General features: G+C 45.4%; 1 protein-coding gene across 4 annotated transcripts in view; it reads right to left on the bottom strand.

Moving 5' to 3' along the window:
- Stk35 (serine/threonine kinase 35) overlaps positions 1 to 19,494 on the bottom strand; it is a 61,045-nt gene extending 41,551 nt beyond the window's left edge. For 2 of the 4 annotated variants that reach the window (XM_075962147.1, XM_075962146.1), the window contains exons 1-3: positions 19,019 to 19,463; positions 17,855 to 18,455; positions 8,771 to 9,517 (exon numbers count right to left, since the gene is read on the bottom strand). In XM_075962147.1, coding sequence (XP_075818262.1) covers positions 8,805 to 9,517; positions 17,855 to 18,455; positions 19,019 to 19,324 — 1,620 coding nt within the window. In that variant the 5' untranslated portion in view covers positions 19,325 to 19,463 and the 3' untranslated portion in view covers positions 8,771 to 8,804. Of the gene's footprint in view, positions 1 to 8,770; positions 9,518 to 17,854; positions 18,456 to 19,018 lie in introns of all 4 variants that reach the window. The other 2 variants (XM_075962148.1, XM_075962149.1) reach the window with 2 other exon arrangements.
- Positions 19,495 to 20,884: the final 1,390 nt, after the last annotated feature.

Genomic DNA, 20,884 nt, shown 5'->3' with positions numbered 1-20,884 from the left:
TTACACATGAAGACTGCGTCATAATAAGGCAGTGGTCACACTGACTGTACTACTGACAATACTATTTTAGGCCATCTGATTCCTTAAAGTGTGCTGCCAAAATTAATAGTATTAAAAAAGTTCACCAAATGTACAAAAAGAAGGAATCACTGGCCATAATGGACGAGTCTAGATTTAAAAGGCTCCATGGTAACCTAACAGGAGGCAGAGCTACCCGCTGAGTCATCCTGAATGTGCTTGAGAACTTGGACTCATTGAGACCTCTGATCTGGCATTGCCTGACTCAATAGGTCTTGGAGCTGGGGCTGGGGCTGGTGTTTTCCTGCAGCACTTTAGCTAGTAAGCTGGTCCTAAATGTAATAAGACTAAAGGAGAGACAATTTTTTGTTCCTAGAAACCACTAATAAAATCAGCAGTTAGATAGGTAGATATAATACCCTTCCTCAAGCTTTTTAAGTGTAGGGCTGAAATAAAAACTGCCAACTGCCTCACAGTTGGGCCCTGCAAAACCAGGTTCAACTGTAGTGGCTATGATTGGCAGAAAAAGGGATCCAGGGGAAAGTGTAGGATCCTGGGATTTCCCCAAAGGACACTTTCCCACTAGGAAGTCACCTGAGTCCTTGTCATTAAAGGCGAGGTCAATCTTCCATGTGGTGACAGCGTAATTCGTGGTTATAAAAAGAAAGACCCAAGGCCAGAATGGTATGGTCTAAAAGACCATATGGTCTTCCAGTTAAAGCTCAAAGCCGGGCACGCCAAGGGAAACTCTTGGGGCTCTTTCTAAGGAGTCTATGGCTTTCTTGGGGAAAAAGTCTCCACACATTATTAGGGAGAAAGAAAATGAAGTTCAAGGGCAGTCTGTGAAGGTTTTGCAAAAACAAATACCACAGCAGGGGTAAAATGTGGCACTGCCACTGTGAGGTTTTGCTGCTGAACTGCGATGGAGACTACTGTGTGCACCAGGCTGCATTTCCCACAGGGAACCAGCCCAGAGAGAGGAGCTGCCCAAAGCCACTGATACAGCAAGTGGAGTGCGGTCTAAACGAAGATTCCCTAGCATGTTGTTCCTAAATGTCACTACTGTGCAAGCAAGCTTCCAGGCTAAGATGTGGTTAGTGAACTGTGTAGCTTCACGCCCTCTACAGAGGTTATCTTGCCAGGTGTGCTACTGGAGCACTTTCCCAGGTAGGACCCACCCTCCTAAAATGCTACAGGCACTGTTCCACCCACTCTCAAGCCCAACCTTATTTGCAAGACCAAGTTCCTTTTCTTTAGGTTGACAAAGCCCCTGGTGGTTCAAGGATAGCTCTTTAGATTCCCGGCATGCACAAGGCTCACTTTGCAGTCTGCTCAGGACACCCTTCTCCAAGTACAGCTAGGTGAGTGAGTCCCAAATGTTGCTGTCACTTATCTCAACAAAAGACAGCACTCTTTCCTCTGAGCTACTTACTGGCCTTGAGTGGACTCAGGATCCCCCTGGGGCTGACTATCTGGCCTCTCCTGGGGAGTTCAATGGAGGAGGGCCTGGGCTGGAGCTCTAGCCCTTGCCAGGGCTCAATCACTTCCTGTCTGGAAAGGACAGCAATACCAAGGACACAAAGGAATACTGAGTAGGCAAGCTCAGCAAGGTGATGATAAAGTACTCTTGTCCCAGGCCTGCTCCTCTGCAAAAGCAAGCAATAAAATGCAAGACCACTGAGTATGCATTTGCTCATGAGCACAAAGGGAAAGGACCTAGTGGTTTCTGGGTTCTACTGCAAGTCCTGCCTCTCCTTTGTATCGTGTATCATTCAAACCAAGGTGTGAAAAGATACTGAAAGAAAGACGCCTCTTCTTCACCAGCTAGAGAGGAGGTACCCCTACATTTTTGATAATTGTACTTAAATGTCCTAAAGACAGCTGAGAGGACTGTGGTGACGGCTTGAAGCTCTCTCTATCTGATCAGAATTATAATCTGATTAGTAGGAAATTCCTTGCTTACTGAGTCTTAGCAGTGGCCAGAACTGTAAATTGGAATCACCTTCCACCATAGCTCCATTAACCCAAGGTCAAGGAATGGCGTTGCAGAAGACTCCTGTTTAGTCTTCCCACAGCACCAACCCCATCTCATCTCTACAAGTAGGTGGGCAAGTGGAGTTCTGGTTTTCTGTAACAGTGGGAAGGAGCTGTGTGCTGTGTCTCCAAAGGCTTTTTATACCACACTAGAATGAACCTTGGCCCTGAGATGTTCTGGGGAGGGAGGAGGACATCTGGACTGTTTCAGTGGTGACAGCTGTACTTCACTTTAGGTACTTGGCTTAAACCCCAGAACAAGTAGAAAGGTAAAATGTCACCCTGTTTGTCTGGGGTGTGGTAGTTTTCACACCCATTTCTGCTGCCCCATGCAAGCCGAGAATTCCTTCCAAACATTTACCAGATCCAAACAGGCAATCTGGTTACTAACAACAAACGAGTGAGCCCTTACTTGCAACTTCCAGTTTTCTTTATGTCTGGTACAAGGGGCTGGGTCCTGCTGGCAGTGTCTGTGCAGTCTGCCAGGATCTCACAGCAGCACACCCCTAACGCCTGAGGCTTGTCCTAGACTTCAGTTTTCTAGAAGGGCATGTCTTAGGCATGTCCAAAAAGTAGAAAAGGAAAAGCAAAGGGGCGCCAGCTCTATCTGGTTGCTAAGGGTGTCCCTTTCCCCAGAGAATGGCCAGAGATGCACAATCCACCAGTAGACTCACATCATTTTGGTAGCTTTACTTACTGGACAATATGATAAATACTAAAATCCAACATGATATAGGCAATCTGTTTCTCCCATCACTGTTATAGTACCATGCCTCTGAGCTCAGAAAACAAACTAAAAAAGTCCAGCCAGCCATCATTCACAAGACTCCTTCACCCAGCTTCAAATCAAGATTAGTTCTGTAGCCAGAAAACAAGCATTTCTATCTTCCTTACTATGCCTTATGGGGTACCTGGGTGGTTCTAACACATTCTTCCCGAGTCCCTAGACATCATTTTCTTTAACAAAGAAACAAAATACAGCATTCTCTCTGACCTGTTTATGTTGCAGGCTGAGTACAGCTTTCCCCTGGCACCTCTTACTGAAAGCAAAATTCCGTTAAGTTGGGAAATTCACGGCAGTATTGATTTATTTTAAACTTGGTTGGCATTTTTAAGACCTGCCATGCCTCTGAGCCCTAGAAATGCTGAAAGAGATTTCTATTTCGTCTGATTTGGAATATCATGAGGTATTAGGTAAAATAAAGAGGGGCTGGCAACTTCTCTGCTCTTGCCCACTTTGTCAAGACAAAACTTGGGTCCTCTCCCCGGGCCTGAACCCAAGCATCACCGCCAGGGAACTGCACCTTCCTTCCTTCCACAGCAGTGTGTTCTGAGTGAGCAAAGCCTCCTCCAGACATACCCAAGCGATCGTTTAGCGTCCATCTCTGATAAGACATTCCCAAACTCCCTCAAGAACCAGCCCTAAGATTTCTCACAAAGGCTTCCCTGCTCTCCAGAGCCATCATCTATAACTAAACTGCAAGCTCTCGGGAGACTACGCTGAATTCCAAATGACCAGTGTCACCAATGGGCAACTGCCTGCCAGGTACTAAGATGGCTCCCCTACTAAACCTGACTTGGCCCCAGAATCTTTCAACAGAGGGCTGCAGGCAGCCCCACCCATCAGAGCAGACAAAAACGATGGCATGTGAAGCTTCAGTGGGGATTTGATAGAGTTGGGAGATTTGTCCGTCGCTGAGAATTATTAACACTGCCGTTCTGCTTTGGATCCTCAGCTACCTGAAATCTCTGGCTCAATCTTGGGAACAGGCTTCAGCCAGGACTCTCTTTTCTCAAGGGGCTACTGCACTACTTAAACAAGAACCCTTCTTGGTTATATGGGTGTCTCTAGCCCCTCCCCTGTCGATGTCTAGAGCAGTGTCAGAGTAACCTGAAGAAATCTGTACACAGGCAGACATCACCTAACGCAATGGCTGGGCTGGTCATCCTGCTGTGGGGTGCAGAGCCAAGAGCAGGGCTCTCAGTTCAGTGCGTCCCACTACCTCCTTCACAGCATGAACCCACACAAACGTGGTTTTCAAGAGACTGAAGAATGGAAGGATGGAACCTCCCCCACACACATTGTATCAGATTCTGACTCTTAATGAACTGCTGCTCTCTCATGTACGGAATGAGGACTAGCACCTAACTAGACAGATGATGTAAAACAGTAAGTTCCTACAACGAAAACTTACTCCCTGAATAAGTTAATTCAGGGATATAGATGAAGAGGAAGGGCCATTGGTCCTAACTCACAGTCCCCCTCCCCAAAGCAGGCTTCATTGATAACATGAAGTTATTACTTCAGTCAGTTGGAGGGTCTTCATGTCCCTGGGGTCCCAAAAGATGGGAGTTGGAAGAAAGCTAAACCTTCGGGGCAGCTTGCTGGCAGTTGGATGATTATCAGAGTCTTTCAGATTTGTCCAAGGGATACGATCTCTGCTGGGTTGAATCAAGGATGCCAGAGAGAGCCAAGTGAGCAGCATCTGGGCCTTGCTACCAACAGCCCCAGGGCAGGAACAAAGGACACCCGGGTGGGTCTACAACCCTTTACAGGGCTGGCAGCTCAGCTTCCTCCAGTTTGAGAGCAGGAGCCATCAAGAGGGGGCAACAGGATGCCCCAGGAAGCTGCCTGGACCTGATTCCAGCCTTCCCCATCTGGAAGGAAAACTCCAAAACACCTAGAAAGATGAGGCCCCAAGAGACATGTGTGCCATTGGTACCTAAGCAATCACAAGTCATCACAGTCAAAGGCAAGTTCTATTTTCTGGAACAAAAAAAAAGAACTAAAATTGACAACTTCCCCCCAAGTTTTCTCCTGGCACAGCTCTGTGAAGTGCTAGTGAGACCCAGTTAAGGTACAGCCCTTACCGTTGCTATATAGACAGTGACTTACAAGAGGTTAAGACAGAAAAGACAAGTTCCAAGTCTGCCTGAACCCTACCCCCAAGAGAGAAAAAAAATGTTAATCAATGGATCCACTTCTGCTTAAATAAATACCTCATACTTCTTATGGAGGCAATAATGTACTTTTGCGACAGAGTGGCAAGTCCCTCCTCCTACCCCTACCCCACAGGCTGTGTGTGTGTGTGTGTGTGTGTGTGTGTGTGTGTGTGTGTGTGTGTGTGTGTAATTCAATGCTACAGAGACTGCGGGCTAAATCAGCTTATGGGACAGAAACCAAAGGCCTTGGCCCTTTAGCAACCACACCTTTCCTTGAGGCCTGACTTGGATCAGGACACTAACTCTCACAGAAGAAACTACCTTCCAAGGGAAAACTACTAAGTTCTCTTGCCCTTGCCTGCACTTCAGAATGCTTAGAGCTAGACAGCCAAAGTTAGGCTGGTTCATGCTAAATTATTCACTGAATTCAACTATGAAGATATCTTAAGACTTGAGTTAAAATCTATACACCTTATTAGCTCTATGACCTTCAAAAAACAAAAACCAGGACTAGTTCTTCAATGTTAAGCAACTACCAAGACCTCAGAAGGAGTGAAGAATATTTTCTATGACCCCACCCATTCACAGGCACCTTGGGTCACATCAGTATCTGATTTCCTTCAGCAGGCTTTAGCTGTCCATTCCAAATATACATCACCCAGAGTGTGGCTTCAAAAGGCCCTAATAAAACACTTGTGTACTGGACCATGGGCTTTGTCATTAATACAGCGGTGCTCATGTCACAGCCTTCCCTGGTACAGTGTGGCTGATGGCACCAGGAGCATCAGTTTGGCTGGCTTCCTGCTTGGAATAAGGCTTGCGACTGATAGGATTCACTAAAAATACTCTTCTAAAAGTGACAAGGGAGAAAGACAGGCCTTATTGAGCACTTGTTAAATACAGATTGTGCCTTTCTAGAACAATCGACAAGACAAGCTGGCTTTGTTGTAAAGGCAAACCACCCAATGTTCTTACAGAAGAAAGCTACTAAGCACCAGTGAGCCTCCACCTCAGCTGAGCACACACCTAAAACCTAGTGTTTGACTGAAACAATTTGTTTGGGGCACCACCTAGAATAGGCATGGTTAATTTCATTTTGTGGGTAATAAAACCAAGGCCCAGAGTGGCAAAATACTCTACCTGATGATCATATAGCCAATAAACCACAGAAAAGACTAAATCCCCACAATATTTGCAGCCAGTTCTCTCTCCATAAGAATTCTACCTTTCCAGACCAAAGGGCAGTCTCTCCAACTGTTCACTGTTACAGAAACAGCAACAATTAACTCCTCATTTAGCACCTACCTGAGTGTCAGCTGAATAACATCTTTTCATGTTGGTACTAGGGTTAAGTAAGTATACTTAAATTCTCCAGCCAAAACAAGTCTAACAGAAAGTTACCTAGAAACCAGGGTATTCAAGTTCTGTCCCTTCATTTGGGACAAATTCCTTTCTCTGTAGGGTTCTAACTACCACACACTTCTCAGTTCCTCTTTACAGCAAAATTCCTCAGCAAGAGCCATCTGCATTGCTGCTTCTCAGCCCGCCGTCTAGTCTGGGAATTTATGAAGCTGCATTTTTCATGAGGACAATAGAACAGCATTTCATGGAGTATTCCAGAAGTTACATTATGAGTTGTCTATACCATGTTATAATGAAGATGATCAAGGCAAGAATTAAACAGATTTGCAAAAACCATGCTAGTCACATGGTTTTAGTTTTTGAAAAGAGTTATCTTTCATAAAACATAATTAAGACAATATCTAACTGGTATATTGTTATTAATCCAATCATTCACCTGAAAAGAACTTTAAAAATGTTTCTTAGGACGGGAGAGAGCGCTCAGTAGTTAAGTGACCTGCTGCTCTTCCCAAGGAACTGAGTTTGGGTCCTAGCATCTAGGTCAGGTGCCACAGCTTCCAGGGCCAATCACCCTCTTCTGACTTACAAAATGCTTACTTGACTCCGTTTTGGTTTTGTACATACATCCTCCTCTCCTAGCTCACTATCCGATTTTCAGATCAGTATAACACTAATTATCATTGAGACAGTCCCTCCCCCAAAGTCTTCAAGATGCTCTCTCTCAACTATTCTCATGTGCTCAGAGGGCACTGTTGGGGAGAAGAAATGCAGGGGGAGTGGCCCTGATCTTGTCTAAAACACCCTACCTATACACAGCAGTTAGCCTTTCCTAACAGAAGACCTGTGTTGACAGCCCGTTTTCACAATGAAATGTGAACTTTGAAAGTGTAGTTTTGGTTTTGCCCATTATTGTATCATTTATGCCTGAAACAGTATCTAGCTAGCAAAATGTTTCTCAATACAACACTGGCATTAGTCTGGCAACGGGAGGGGGAACTAGGTGGAAGGCCCTTTCTAGCTCTAGCCTCTGAGTGTCTAGCTAAGCAGATATGGCTCAACAACATGACTGAAACCTGAGGCACCAGGCACACAGCTGGGTCAGGCCCACAACTCAAAGTGTTCTGCTAGGACAGGGCAAAACAGGCCAGTCAAATTGGCATGACGACATAGCAATGACTAGTCACCAAAGAGCTTGGGACACACACCCCAAAACAAGTCCCCAACCTTTCCCCCCTTCCTCTCAAGGTCACTTATTTCTTTTAGATGAAGTCTCCTCTCTTTAGCTATAGAACTTTGCTCTGTAAATCAGTACAAATCTCGTGCTAATCCAAGTAAGGGCCCAGATCTCAATTGAGACAATACATAATCCTAACCTAAATTCAGGTCCTTTTCCCAATACAACCTTTCTCTTATACAAGGAAAATCTGAATTCTAAGAGGTCTTTCTGAAATGCAAAGGCTGAGATGGAAACGGAAAGCTATGATAAGAAATACAATGAAAGCATAACTAGCCAGCCAGCGCCACTGAGAACAAGACAGGTGCAAGCTGCTCGGCTCAGTACAAGTCATCGCCTGCAGAGGTATGGAGGAACAAGGAAGCCTGTGCCCGCTGGCCTATCCCTGTGATGATGAAACCAGCACTCCCCCCACTACTGGATCTCAAGACATCAGCAAACTTCTTATTTCTACTTGTCATCTTGGTAATCCAGGGCAAGGGGACAGATAAACTAGGTAAGATATACCTACCCTTAATTTAATGGGAAATGGGAAGAATGACTTACAGTATGTGTAATGTCTCATATAAATGGTGGTCAATTTCTAACACCCTCTCTTGTCCACACCTCAGCCTCTGGTCTAGTCTAACTGTTCTGGGTAGAAAAATCAAACATTTCTGGATACTCTGTTCTTTATCCTAGCTGGTCCCTGTCCTTTCATCTCTATTATCTATATTCCACACTAAACCAATTGGCCTATTCTCTCCAAGTCCTCCAGCATCAGGTCCCATGTAGACAGAACTGATAGATGAACAGCAAAAACACAGGTGGGACAAAGTTCCTTCTCTGAAAACTGTATTCCTTTCAGCATCATTTTGCATGAAGAATTTATTATTTGCTAAAAAGGAAAGGTGTTTCTAAAGATCTCGGGAAATTCCACCTCATATAATTTCCTCTTAAAGATTTCACTTCTCATTCTGCACTCAAATAATCTGAATTATCTCCACTCACCAAGATTTGGGGGCCAATCTGCAGCAACAAGACTTATTTCTTCCTGGCCTTGCATCTTCTCTACAGCTCCAGGGTCCAACCCAGTACAGGACACACAACCAGCCCAGGGAGTGTGTATGCACAGTAACAAGCACAGGACACACAACCAGCCCAGGGAGTGTGTATGCACAGTAACAAGAAAGCACTCACCTAGTTAAAACACCCCAGACGTTCAGCCCTGGAGTTAAGCAGCACATGTGACCTGGTCCATTCGGGTTTCAAGTTCAAAAGCATCAGGTCGGTCCTGTGGGTTAGCAGCTAACATGTCTTTCAAGAGCTGCTTCACACCCTCAGACATGGAAGTCCTACGTTTCTGGGGGATATGCAACTCCATCTTTGGGTTTTCTAGCAGCGCCTCACCAACAGGGACGATCTCAGTCCCTTGTTTAATGTAGGTCCCCAGGAGCTCCTTCTTGGTTTCAGAGTCAATAAAAGTAATTCTTTCTATCATTGCCCAGATGATAATGCCCAGGGCAAAGATGTCCGCCTTGGCTGTATAGTGTCCCTCCCAGACTTCAGGAGCCATGTAGAAGTCTGAGCCACAAGCTGAGGACAGCCAGTACTTATTCACATTCACATTTTTGTTATCTTGATTGCCCTCTTTGCCTCGAGGTGCCAGCCCTGCACAGACCTTGCTCAGTCCAAAGTCTGCTACCTTGAGGATGGGGGTGCCAGACCGTTCTGTGATGAGGATGTTGTCTGGCTTTAAGTCCCTGTGCACGATGTGGTTTTTGTGCAGGAAGGCAATGGCGCTTGTAAGCTGTAGCATGAAGCTTTTGTTGGTGGCTGGGTCTGGTCTCCGGGACAGGACATACTGATTGAGGTCTCCACCTTCACAGTACTCCATGACAAACCAGAGATAGCAGGGCTCCTCAGCATAGCCCAGGATCCTTTCTCCTAAACCAAAGGACAGGAAAGAGCTTGAGTGGACATTCACAGCACTAGAGTAAAGAAAGAAGACGATGATAAGTATCTGTGCCGAGAGGACCGATCCAACTGGCACCAAGCAAATTCTATATACAGTCCACTTCTACCCAAACAGAACAAGGGATGGCAGAGGCATTAGGGCCTGGTGTCAAGCACCTAGGGTTTGAATTTAAGAACTTAAGTTTACTGTCATCTAGTTGGTTTTGAGGTCATTTTGTTTATTTATATTTTTCAAACTGGTGTACAAGCCTATTTTTTTTTAATTAATTTATTTTTTTGGTTTTTTCGAGAAAAGGTTTCTTTGTGAGACAGTCCTAACTGTCCTGGAACTAGTTCTTGTAGACCAGGTTGGCCTCGAACTCACAGAGATCCTGCCTCTAACTCCTGGGATTAAAGGCATGTGCTACCACCATCCAGCAAGCCTATCTATTCTTTGTAGGGATGCTGAAATGATAAGAATAAGAAGCATACAGAAAAGCTTTGTGAAGTGTGGGCTGTTTCTGCTATTACCATTTAGTACTGGGCCAGCTTTTCCGACGGCTAATCCATACCCAGCACATGTTCTTTGCTCTCTTCTTTCCTGATGTGTTTAAGCATTTGTATTAACACAAACACAATGACCTTACAATTTTATTTCAGATGTACACTCCAACCATGCACATCTTCTGCTAGTTCACCATATGCCTAGTCCAAGCTAGGTCTGTATCAAGCCTCTGGCTCTCTGAGGCTTGGTTGCACAGGTTCCTGACAGCAATTATCATAAGTGGAATGTTGGTAATAAGGTCAACTTCTATCAAAGATCAGCACACATGCAAGAACTCCAGGAAGAGATGAAAAAGACATGGACACAGGGACAAGTGGACCAGGAAGGTCTAATAAATGGGAGATCTGGGCAGGAAAACATAACCTGATGAAACAGTGAAATCTGAAGCAGATGCACAGGCAGTATTGGGTGTGGGGTTCAAAACCAGGAAAGCTGGTGACTGGCACTTTCTTGTCAATCCCAACATTGTTTATAAAGCAACTGATGAAACAGAGTCCTTTTGTGAAAGTTATTACATGATAAATGCCCTACAGCTAAGTCCAAAAAAGCAGATGTCTTATTTTGACAAAAGGAAGACCATTCTATGTGTGCAGACCACACACCTTTAACGATAACACTTGGGAGGCAGAGGCAGGTGGCTCTCTAGGAGTACAAAACCAGCCTTGTCTACATAGCAAGTTCCAGGACAGCCAAGGGCTACACAGTTGAGACCTTGTCTCAAAAAACAAAACAAAAAGGAGGAAGGAAGACAGACAGACTACAGGCTGGTCATTTGTTAAGTGAGTCAAGATCTTAAAACAGGTCCCTTGGCTCAGAGTATGCTATGTCCCAAAAGACAAGGCTAACACTTCCCCAGCCTCTGGAAGGAGGCTCATTTTCCTACCCATTTGCTACACAGTGACTCAATAAGCCAGATCAGTCTCTGCTTAAGTGACTAAGGCAAAGTCTACCAAAGCCAGAGACAGAATGCATGACAAAAGCTATTGGTTTTAACCATAATCTGACAGACCTCACTTCCCTTGTAATTGTATAATTTGTTTATATTAGTCACCAATCAAAGTAATACTGAAAGAACCAGTTCAGGGCATATGGCCTCATTTTACAAATCTGTGTTGAACTGTTCCCTCACCCTGACCCCCTGCTCTTTAATCCTCTTTTTGGTCACTCGCAAGCAGGCTGAGTCTACCTAAAAAAAAAAAAAAGGAAAATAAAGCCACAATCTGAAGCTCAAACCCATTTAGATGGTAAAAGAAACAGACAGAAAAAGGACAAGAAATGTTTCCTGACAGTACAGCCAGGGAAGAAAGCCATCAAATTCCTCCTGCAAAGACCACATCAGATAGCAACAAAACATCTAATAAGAGACGCGGATAGAGAAATTATTATTTAATACACAAAGCTGGTAACTATGGTAACTAAGGGGAATAAAAGAAAACAAGTTGGCCAAAGGAATGAATACAGTTCTAGGTTATAAGAATCTAGGAAAAGGAGCCAGGCAGTGGTGGCGCATGCCTTTAGTCCCAGCACTCAGTAGGCAGAGGCAGGTGGAGCTCTGAGAGTTCGAAGCCAGCCTGGTCTACAAAGTGAGTTCCAGGACAGCCAGAGCTACAGAGAGAAACCCGGTCTGGGGGAGGGAGGCAAAAACAACAAAAGAATCCAGGGAGAGAAAAATGTTAGGTAAAAAGTTCCCTAAGCTAGTCTATGGGTGGGGCAGATGGAGCCTAAAGATGCAGATCCAAGAGGAGCCCTTTGAGAGAAAAACCAGGCAGAAGCAGCATTCTCAGAACCCATGCAACATCACTGACCAAGACACATGGAAAAACAACAAGATTACTTTTCTGCGCAGGCAAGGGTCTGGGCTTCCTTCAGGGGAATTATGCTTTCCTGCAGCATCTTTTCATGCACAAGTCCCAGCTGTTCACCAGAACACAGAAAAAGAGACGTTTTAGGATTCCAGTCCTTCCTTCAAGCAGACTACCTACCTGGGACTCTGCTAACTCATGACCAAGACTCAAACATGTCTGGTATTGAGTGAATGTCTATGGAGAAGCAAGTCGGAATAAAGAGAACAAGGCAAGCAGAGACCAGGAATAGAGTCTGAATGACTGCAGACCCCAACATTAGACCCTCTAGTCTAATGAATTGTTAGCTCATTAGCACAAATGCTAGACAACCAGAACCTTAGGAAAATCCCTCAACTCTGAGCTTCAGAATTCTTACCCATCAAATTTGATTATTTAACATTACCTGGCAGTTCCAATGAACTAAGTCACAGGTGTGAAACAAATTTTGCAGATTATAAAATACTTTTGGAGAATTATCTACTGACCATCACTAATATCCTCATTAGCATCCAAACTCAGGTCCCTCAAAAAAAAAAAAACAATGGGGGTAAGGGGGTGGGGGAAGGGTGGCATGCAACTGCAGAAGCCAGAGAGGGCATTGTGTTCCCCAGTGCTGGAGTTACAGGCCACTAACATGGACGTTGGGAACCAAACTAAGGTCCTCCGGAAGAAATCCTGTTAGCCTCTGCGCTGTCTCTCCAGCACCGATATTTGTTTGTTTTTGAGACAGTCCTGATATGTATCCATCCAGGTTATCCGCAGTACTTGAATTACAGATGAGCAGCCACACTCACCTTGGAAATTATTTCCCAGTACTACACAGGCAATAGATTGTTACATGTTACTCAAAATAGAAAATTTAGTTGGGGATTTAGCTCAATGGTAGAGCACCAAGCACAAGGCCCTGGAAAAAAGAAAGGCAAAATAGGAAATTTAGAACACACCACATTTTTACTCGCTAGCTGGACCAGGTGAAGTTGTGCTAGGGCCTATCTTGGACAATGGATGAAGGCTGAGAGGCTAAGTCATCGGGAGGCTCCGAAACTGAATGAGGACAGTCAAGGGAGGAAGCTGGAAAGGGACAGGGAGAAAGATTTAAAGGTTTTCATCAGAATTTAGTAACTAATCTCCTGTGATAATCGAAGAATTCAAAGCATTCGCTCCAACTGTTTCTGCTCCAAACTGTAATCCTGATAACTACGCCCTTAATCCTGATAATTACACCCTAATTTCAGGTGAGAAGACTGAGGCTCAAGAGATTAACTATTTGTCTGTAGTCTTACAGCTAACTGGGGGAAGATTCAGAAGTCCTCACTCAAAGCTCTACTGTTTCATGGTTCTAGCAGCAATTTCACACTCGAATACCCATTTTTCTCGCTACACAAGCTCCTTATATGCAGGCTCTTGCATACACCAAGCAACTTAAGCTTCATCAAGTCCCTAGTGCTGGATTATCCAACTATAGGAAATACAGATTCCTTTTTATGGTGCAGGATTTTGATGGACTTAAATGTGCTTTGTGAGAGCTCCTCGTCAAGATGCCAACTAAATAAGGATGGAGAAATTGAGTCACTCGAGAGAATCCCTAGCCCTAAGGATAGGGCTGAAGGGAAAATTCAAGGTGAACTGATACTCTACAAGGGAAGGTAAGCTCTCCCTGAGAGTTTACCCTATAAAAAGTCTTACCCAATGCAACCCCAATTAACCAATGTTCTCAATTAAGACAGGGTGGCTTTTATCTCCTGGGGCTGGTTCCTAAAATCCCTACATAGAAGGAAAACACTCAGAAGCAAGAGAAAAGTCTGTGCAATTGCCCCAAGGCATCCAAGAACAGGTCAGAAAACAGGTGCAGTGTCTTTGGCTGCTGAGATATGTGGAAGGCACCAAGAGAAAGTAGTGCAGTAAGCACCGATAAGACATAATTCAACACAAACAGCAGCAATTAGGATGTATTAAATACATTAGTATTAAATCCTATTAGTAAAGTATAATTACACACATTTTACAACCAAAACAACAACAAAACACTATCTGAACTTGAAGCTACATTCTCAAGTATACTCCTCAACAGTTAAAAGACAACTCAAGTCCATACTGGAACCCTGGAGGGTCTCTATATTCCAAGGTCAAGCCTGGTGGTGGTGGCTCACGCCTTTAATCCCAGCACCTGGGAGGCAGAGGCAGGCAGAACTACAAGAGCTAGTTTCAGGACAGGCACCAAAGCTACAGAGAAACCTTGTCTAGAAATAAATAAATAAATTCCAAGGTCAAGCCACAGAAGTAGAGAATTCTGAGTTGCTTTGCTGAAGGCTGGGCAAAAGATGACAACCCTGCTCAGAACCCCTTAGGTTGGTTTCCATGGCCAGGAATTTTGCAGTTAATTCATTTCCAGACTCAGGTCCCCTACACACTAGGTCTCATGTCAGCTACTTCAGTTCCTGCTTCACTAGGTCACTAATGAAATTCTCACCAAGAACCTGTTTATTAGGAAGCCACCACTGTGACCTTGCAGCATAATCACTTAGGTGTACAGGTCTTATAAAGGAAAGCCTGCAAAAGCCTCTTAAACAGCAGCCTGGCTTACAGCATTGGTATGCAGCAAGGACTGCTGCCCAGAGGCCCAGGTCAAACCTACCTTGCGCTACCAAAAGCATTTGGAATAAACATCAGAGCTTATAACAAGCTGGCCTCCCAGCTCATCTAAATATCTATGGAAATTAATGCAGAATTTATGTATTTAGTATACATGGAGTCAATCTTTACCTGTTTGTCAGAAGAATTTCGACTAGGGCAACGAATTCCTGAGTGCAAAATAGTGAGGCTTGCTTGCTATCTTCTAAGTGGCAATAACCTTAAGCTTTGTTTTAGGTAGGTATCGGGACGGTTTCTAGGGATGGAAAAGGAAAACCAGGTGGTAAAAGCAACTGTTGATGCCTTAGTTTCCCTTTTCATTGAAGGACTTCAAAGTAGAAGACACAGTTACTAACCCATCAATCAAATTTACAGGGCTGGTAATACATTTCTAAAGCCATAAAGCTGGTTGGTATTTGCCATTATTTCATTTTAGGCAAATCCTGCCCTCCTTTCAGAGCTCCTTTTTCTTTCTTGTGAAACAGGCTAAGGGCTAGGTACTGACCGCTGTTGGGAGAGTTTACCCAGTATGCACAGAGCCCTAGGCATAATCCTCAACAGCACATAAACCAACTATGATGGCACATACCCTTAGCCCTAGTCCTCAAGGCAGAGCGTCCTTAGTTCAAAGTCATGGCTACAGAGTAAATCTGAGCTCAGCCTGAGCTACCTGAAACTCTACCCCCATAATGTGTGCCCCCACAAAAGGCTAAAGGAGGGATTTGAGATTCTGACTGAACTATACTCTGGATAACACTCATTCGGTCCATGCTCAGAAGAGATGAATTTGATACACAGAAGCTAACAGAGTGGGATATGACCAAGAACATAGTTTTTCTAATTGTTTTTTTTAATTTATTATGGGTACTTATTTGTATATCCTGTTATTTCTGTAAACTATAAAATTGTTTTCTGTGTATTCACTAGAGCTAAGGGAAGAGGGAGAAATAACTATTCTGTTGCTCTAGTACTCTGCATTTAAGGCCTGGCCACTCACTTTCAAGATCCTTTCAAGATCACCTTTCCTGCTAACTCTTTTTTCTCTTTTTCTCTTCATCTTCTCTACAAAGCCCTGGTGAATGAGCTAACCCCTCACACTCAAGAATGACCCTGATTACTATTTATGCCTTCAAACTTTTCAAATATCCATAATGTGTTTTGTCTTTTTTTCCCCCTTCCAATACTACCAGAGGTATGCAGTTTAAAAAAAAAAAAGTATGTTTAAAAGATGCCAATTGGCGGGTGGTGGTGGTACACACCTTTAATCCCAGTACGCGGGAGGCTGGGACAGGTGGATCTCTGTGAGTCAAGATCAGCCTGGTCTACAGAGTGAGTTCCAGGACAAGCTCCAAAGCTAAAGAAACCCTTTCTCAAAAAACAAACAAACAAACAAAAATGTCAATGTAGGCAATCATTTGGCCTATCTCAAAATAATTCTGAATTACAAGAAACAGGGCAATGAAAGGTTGTAAAGAACTTTTCTGTTTAAGGAAAGTTATCCCTGGTTATCTCTGGAATTCCTTTCAGCTCTGATATCACTGGGTAGCATGCTAAAGACCCAGGGCCATAGGACAGATACTTTTAGAGTTAGCAAGCAAAAGCTGGCTAGGTACTATTTTATTTGCTAAGCTGGCATATGACATTAAATTTGATTGTCATTTTCATAAACAGAGGCAATGCATATTAAGACTCCAAACTAAAACGAACAATATTAAGTATGTGGTCCAAAGGGGAAAAAAATTAATTTCTCTAGTTTTAGCTCCCAAATGAAGTTGAAAAACCTAGTATTGCCTTCAACCTACTATTCTGACCACACAGAAAATGTGGTCCATAGCCAGGGTTTGGAAACTTCAATAAGAACCCAAATCTCTAAGAGGATGAAGATGGAAGGAATTCAAAGTCATACAAAGCTAATGTAGCAGTGAATTCCTTAGGGAATATTACAGACGTCCCCAGCATGCAGAACAACCTCATGACAGAGATACCCATCTTAAAGGGACTCTCATGGGTTTTCATGTCCTGTGTCATCTATCAGTTCAGAACAACCCAGGACTGCATGTAAGCCCCAAACTCCAAGCTGTTGAAATATGAACCACTCACAAAGTGTGCTTCATTCATTTGCACACATCAAGAAATTGGTGTATAAAAAAAAGACTAAGAAAATAAGGGATGAGAATGCAGGCAAAGAGGAAACCTCTCTAAGTCTTTAAAACAGAAAAATCATCCATCCTGCTGGAAGATGATGCCCTTTTCAGAATGGACAAACAGGAGGGGAAAGGGCCCCCAGAGAATTAGATCTCACCAGCCAATCCGCTGTCAAGTAACTTCAAAACTCTACAAGGGCTTCTCCCAGAGTCTTACAGCAATCCGACAGACACTCCATAAAGATGTTAGGAAACCCCCTATCTAGTCCTGCCCATTCTTTTAAGGTCAATCTTAGGTAGGAAAGGCAGCATTTCAGTACTTTGAGGACAAATCAGTCTGGGTTCAAAACATTTCTGCTTCAAGGGACACAAAAACCTGAAGTCAGGAGCCCCACCCCTTCCAAGCTGAGGTTCATCAAGTTGTGTTTGTTCCCCTCTAAGCTTTAGTCTCTCTATTTCTAGAATGGAGACAGAACTTACTCTTACAGAAAGTAACTAAACTATTTAGAGCTTAGGTTAGAGTTGGGATTCGCCACAGGAACCACTTCTCTGTCATCCCCAGAGGTTATGAAAACTACCGAGATAGTAAAATAGCAGGAAAAGACGTAACCTGTTTTGTTATCCGAAGTTCTTGGCCCACCTGTGGGGGTTATTACCTGCACACCTCCGGGACTAAGTGAGAACCAACTGAATGATTGTCTGCCCTGAGGTAAAGGGTTGGGGTTCTCTGAGGAAACCACACTTGGAAGCAAGAATTTGGGAATGGAACTGGATGGTATCAGGAAACTAAAACCCAGGACAGCATGGATGGGTGGGTGGGTGGGTCCGCTAAGATTTTTTTTCCTCAATGTTTTGAAAGACATCTGGGGGCTCTGCAGTTCTGCCAACAACTTTTGAATCCTACTCGTCATTCCTCTTTAAAATGTTAGACTTACAGCTCACACCTGAGTACTAGAGCGATCATGGAACACTTAGTGAGCTTGCTAAGGAATGACAGTAAACAGCCTGATTTTGCAGCATTCGGAACAGAAAAGGTCCTAAAGTCAGGGCAAGGGCCTGGGTGTGCCAGAGACAGTTACTGGGGCTGAATGGTTCTCAGAACAAGGGGGTCCAGGAGAGGGCAGGACTTCCTACTGTATTCTACCTTTGAGTGAAGTCTCCACCAGGCGCAGGTACAGCTGTGAGTTCTTGTTGCCGTGACTCATGCGCTGGGCTAACCCGTTGCGCTGCAGGACGCACTCCTCAAACTGCACGATATTCTGGTGCCGGCGCTTGAGACTGGTCAGGGCCCAGAATTCTGCTAGCGCCAATTCCACGTTCTCGGGGGCGTCGCAGCGGATCTTCTTGACTGCCACCCTGGCCCCACTACGCCCAGCCACAGCCTCATAAACCACACCGTAGCTGCCGCGCCCGATCTCCGCTAAGAGGCTGTAGCGCGGTCGCGCGGGACCACCACCGCCGCCTCCCTCTGGCCGCCGCCGGGCCAGGAAGGCCTCGCCCGGGGCCTCGACCATAGCGGGATCCATGGCCTGGGCCGCCGGCCTCAGCTTCGCGCAAAGCACCCGCTGCACTGGGCTTCGCCTTTTCCGCTCCGGGCTTTTTGTCCCTCTGCGGGCTCCGTTCTCCTTCCCCGTTTCCATGGCTGCGGGAGGAGGGGGGAGCAGCAACGGCGCCGCCCGGGCCCCCCCTGCCTCATCCCTCCGTCTAGCCCCGAGATGCGGAGGAGCGGTACCTTGGATTGTGATCTGAGGGCGAAAGAATCAGTTAAAACCACCAGGCGGAGAAGGGCAGACAAGGACCTGAAAGTGTCCAGCGTCCCACCTCCGCCGCCGCCGGTCACGGCCCCTTTAAGAAGGAGCCACCGCCTCGGATTGATCGGGGGAGGGGAAAGGAAAGCGGGAAAGACGGAACCACCGGGAAGTACAGAGGGAGGACCGGAAGCCGAAATACAAACCGTCCCCTTGCTCCATTGATTTATCCGTCAAAGAGTAGGGGGGAAAAAAGCAGTAAGGGCCTTCACCATCTAGGACAACCGTCTTCCGAGGCGGCTCGGCCTGCTTAAACTTTCCCGGTGCTCAGCGCCCTCCCATCAGCCCCTCCCCGCGTCCTACCCGGAGCTCTCCCAGTGTAAACAGTGCTTTTGAATTAAACCCAACCGAGCCCAGTGGGTCGACCCAAGCCTCTGGGGACAGCGGGTGAAGACTGGCAAAAAGTTGGGCTTCCGAGAACCAGCCGAGACCCCGACGGCCGTCCCCGAGTGCTGTGGGATGCTGGGGGTCTCCCTCTTCGACCTTCCCTTCACTCTTACCTGGCCGGCGCTCCTCCACTTCCGGGCGGACCGGTTTCCCCCTGGAGCCCGCACCGGAGGATGGTCCGTTCCGAGCCGGAGTTGTCTGCCGAGCCGAGTAGGGCGCGAGGCGGTGAACCGGCCGGGACGTGATGCCGGTCGCGGCGCTGCTCCTGGAGTGACAGCAACACTCCCGGGGGAGGCCTCGGCTTCCAGATTCCCGTGTCCGTCCTCGAGTTCGCGCCAGCTGAGCGCTTTACGTAACCTCTTTATGTAAGCTGCACCTCCCGCCGCAGCTCTGGTCAGTGGAGATTCCTGGTGGCCCATCCCCCAGGAGGCCAGCCGAAGGCTGCGCCGCCTCTGTACTACCGAGGTCGACCCAGCAGCCGCGACAGCCCGGAACCAATCACCGGCGAGAACACCCAACCAACAAAAAGAGCGCGCCAAAATCCCGCGACTCGCACAGAGGGCCCTCGCGAGCCGTCTGCACTCCGCAAACCCCGTTCGGCGTCTGACCTGCTTAGAAGCTCCACGCCGGCACTTTATGGTGATTGGATGAATGGCTTCGGTTTGATTGATTCACAGCTCAGGCCTGGGTTAGAATGCTGATCCTCACGCCCACTAATGATCCTAGTGATCTCAGCCTCACGTAATCCCCAGTATCCTTCTCTGCCAAACCGGGTGGTCCTCACTTCCCAGGTTGCAAAGGACCAAATGAAATATGATGGCTGGCTAATTGAGTGCCCCGATATAAGCTGCTTTGGGCTTGGATTTTGGATTCCCTCCACCCCAGCCACCCGTTGTAGGGGGAGGGAGCACACAATGTCTATATAATTAAGAATGATCTTGAACTTTTCTTCCAGCCTTCATCTCCTGAGTAATGAGATTAAAGGCGTGCACCATCACACCCGGTTTATACATTGGTAGGAATGAAACCCAGGATTTTGTGCATGCTAGGCAAGCACTTAGCCGTAGGCACGGATTTTAAAATATTTTCTGCCCTGCTTTGTACCCCAGTGCGTACAAGATGTCCAATATTTGTTAGCTGAGTCTTCAGAGATTGAAGAACATAACTATAGAGTTTCTGCTCCATGCTATTTTAAGTCTAGGGAAAGAGCAGTGGGCTTGACATTCTTTGCCTTAATTGTGGTTCTTTGCCACAGAAGGAGACAATCAACCTTGTGTCTTCATAGAGGTTACAGAGTTAAAGTACTAAGAACAGAACATTTATTTGCAAAATAAATGGTAGACATTGTAGTTAAACAAGATAGATTAAATGTACCATAAAAGAATGGACTGGAATTTCTGGAATTTGAGGACAGATCACTTAAGTCAGCACACACACCGAAAAGCTCTCACTGTTGTGTGTGTTAAGTGTACACACAAAGTGTAAGAATAGTAGAGAGGTCTCCCCTTTCTGTCAGAATTACATTGTTTTGCTATATTTTCATGTTCTGTGAACAAATATATATATATACATATATATATATACATTTTGTATATGTGTATATCCTTTTAAATTTAGATGTCACACTCCTTTACCTCTATATATTTTATTTCCTGAGGGCAAAGATAGTCTCTTGCACAATCTCAATACAGTGATTAAAAAAAAGAACGTTAACAATACCATGGTTTTTTGTTTGTTTGTTTGTTTGTTTGGTGTTTTGAGACAGGGTTTCCTCTGTGTAGCTTTGGTGCCTGTCCTAAAACTAGCTCTTGTGAACTTGGCTGACCTCGAACTCACAGAGATCCGCCTGCCTTTGCCTAGTGAGTTGCCATCTGGCAACAATACCATATTATTATTTAATATGCTTTTCCTGCTGGGTGGTGATGGCGCACACCTTTAATCCCAGCACTTGGGAGGCAGAGACAGGCGAATCTCTATGA

Source organism: Microtus pennsylvanicus, chromosome 2, assembly GCF_037038515.1.
Source record: "Microtus pennsylvanicus isolate mMicPen1 chromosome 2, mMicPen1.hap1, whole genome shotgun sequence".
In the NCBI taxonomy this organism is placed as follows: Eukaryota; Metazoa; Chordata; class Mammalia; order Rodentia; family Cricetidae; genus Microtus; species Microtus pennsylvanicus.
Note: the sequence above shows the minus strand (reverse complement) of the source record. Positions and strands in the feature narration are given on the sequence as shown.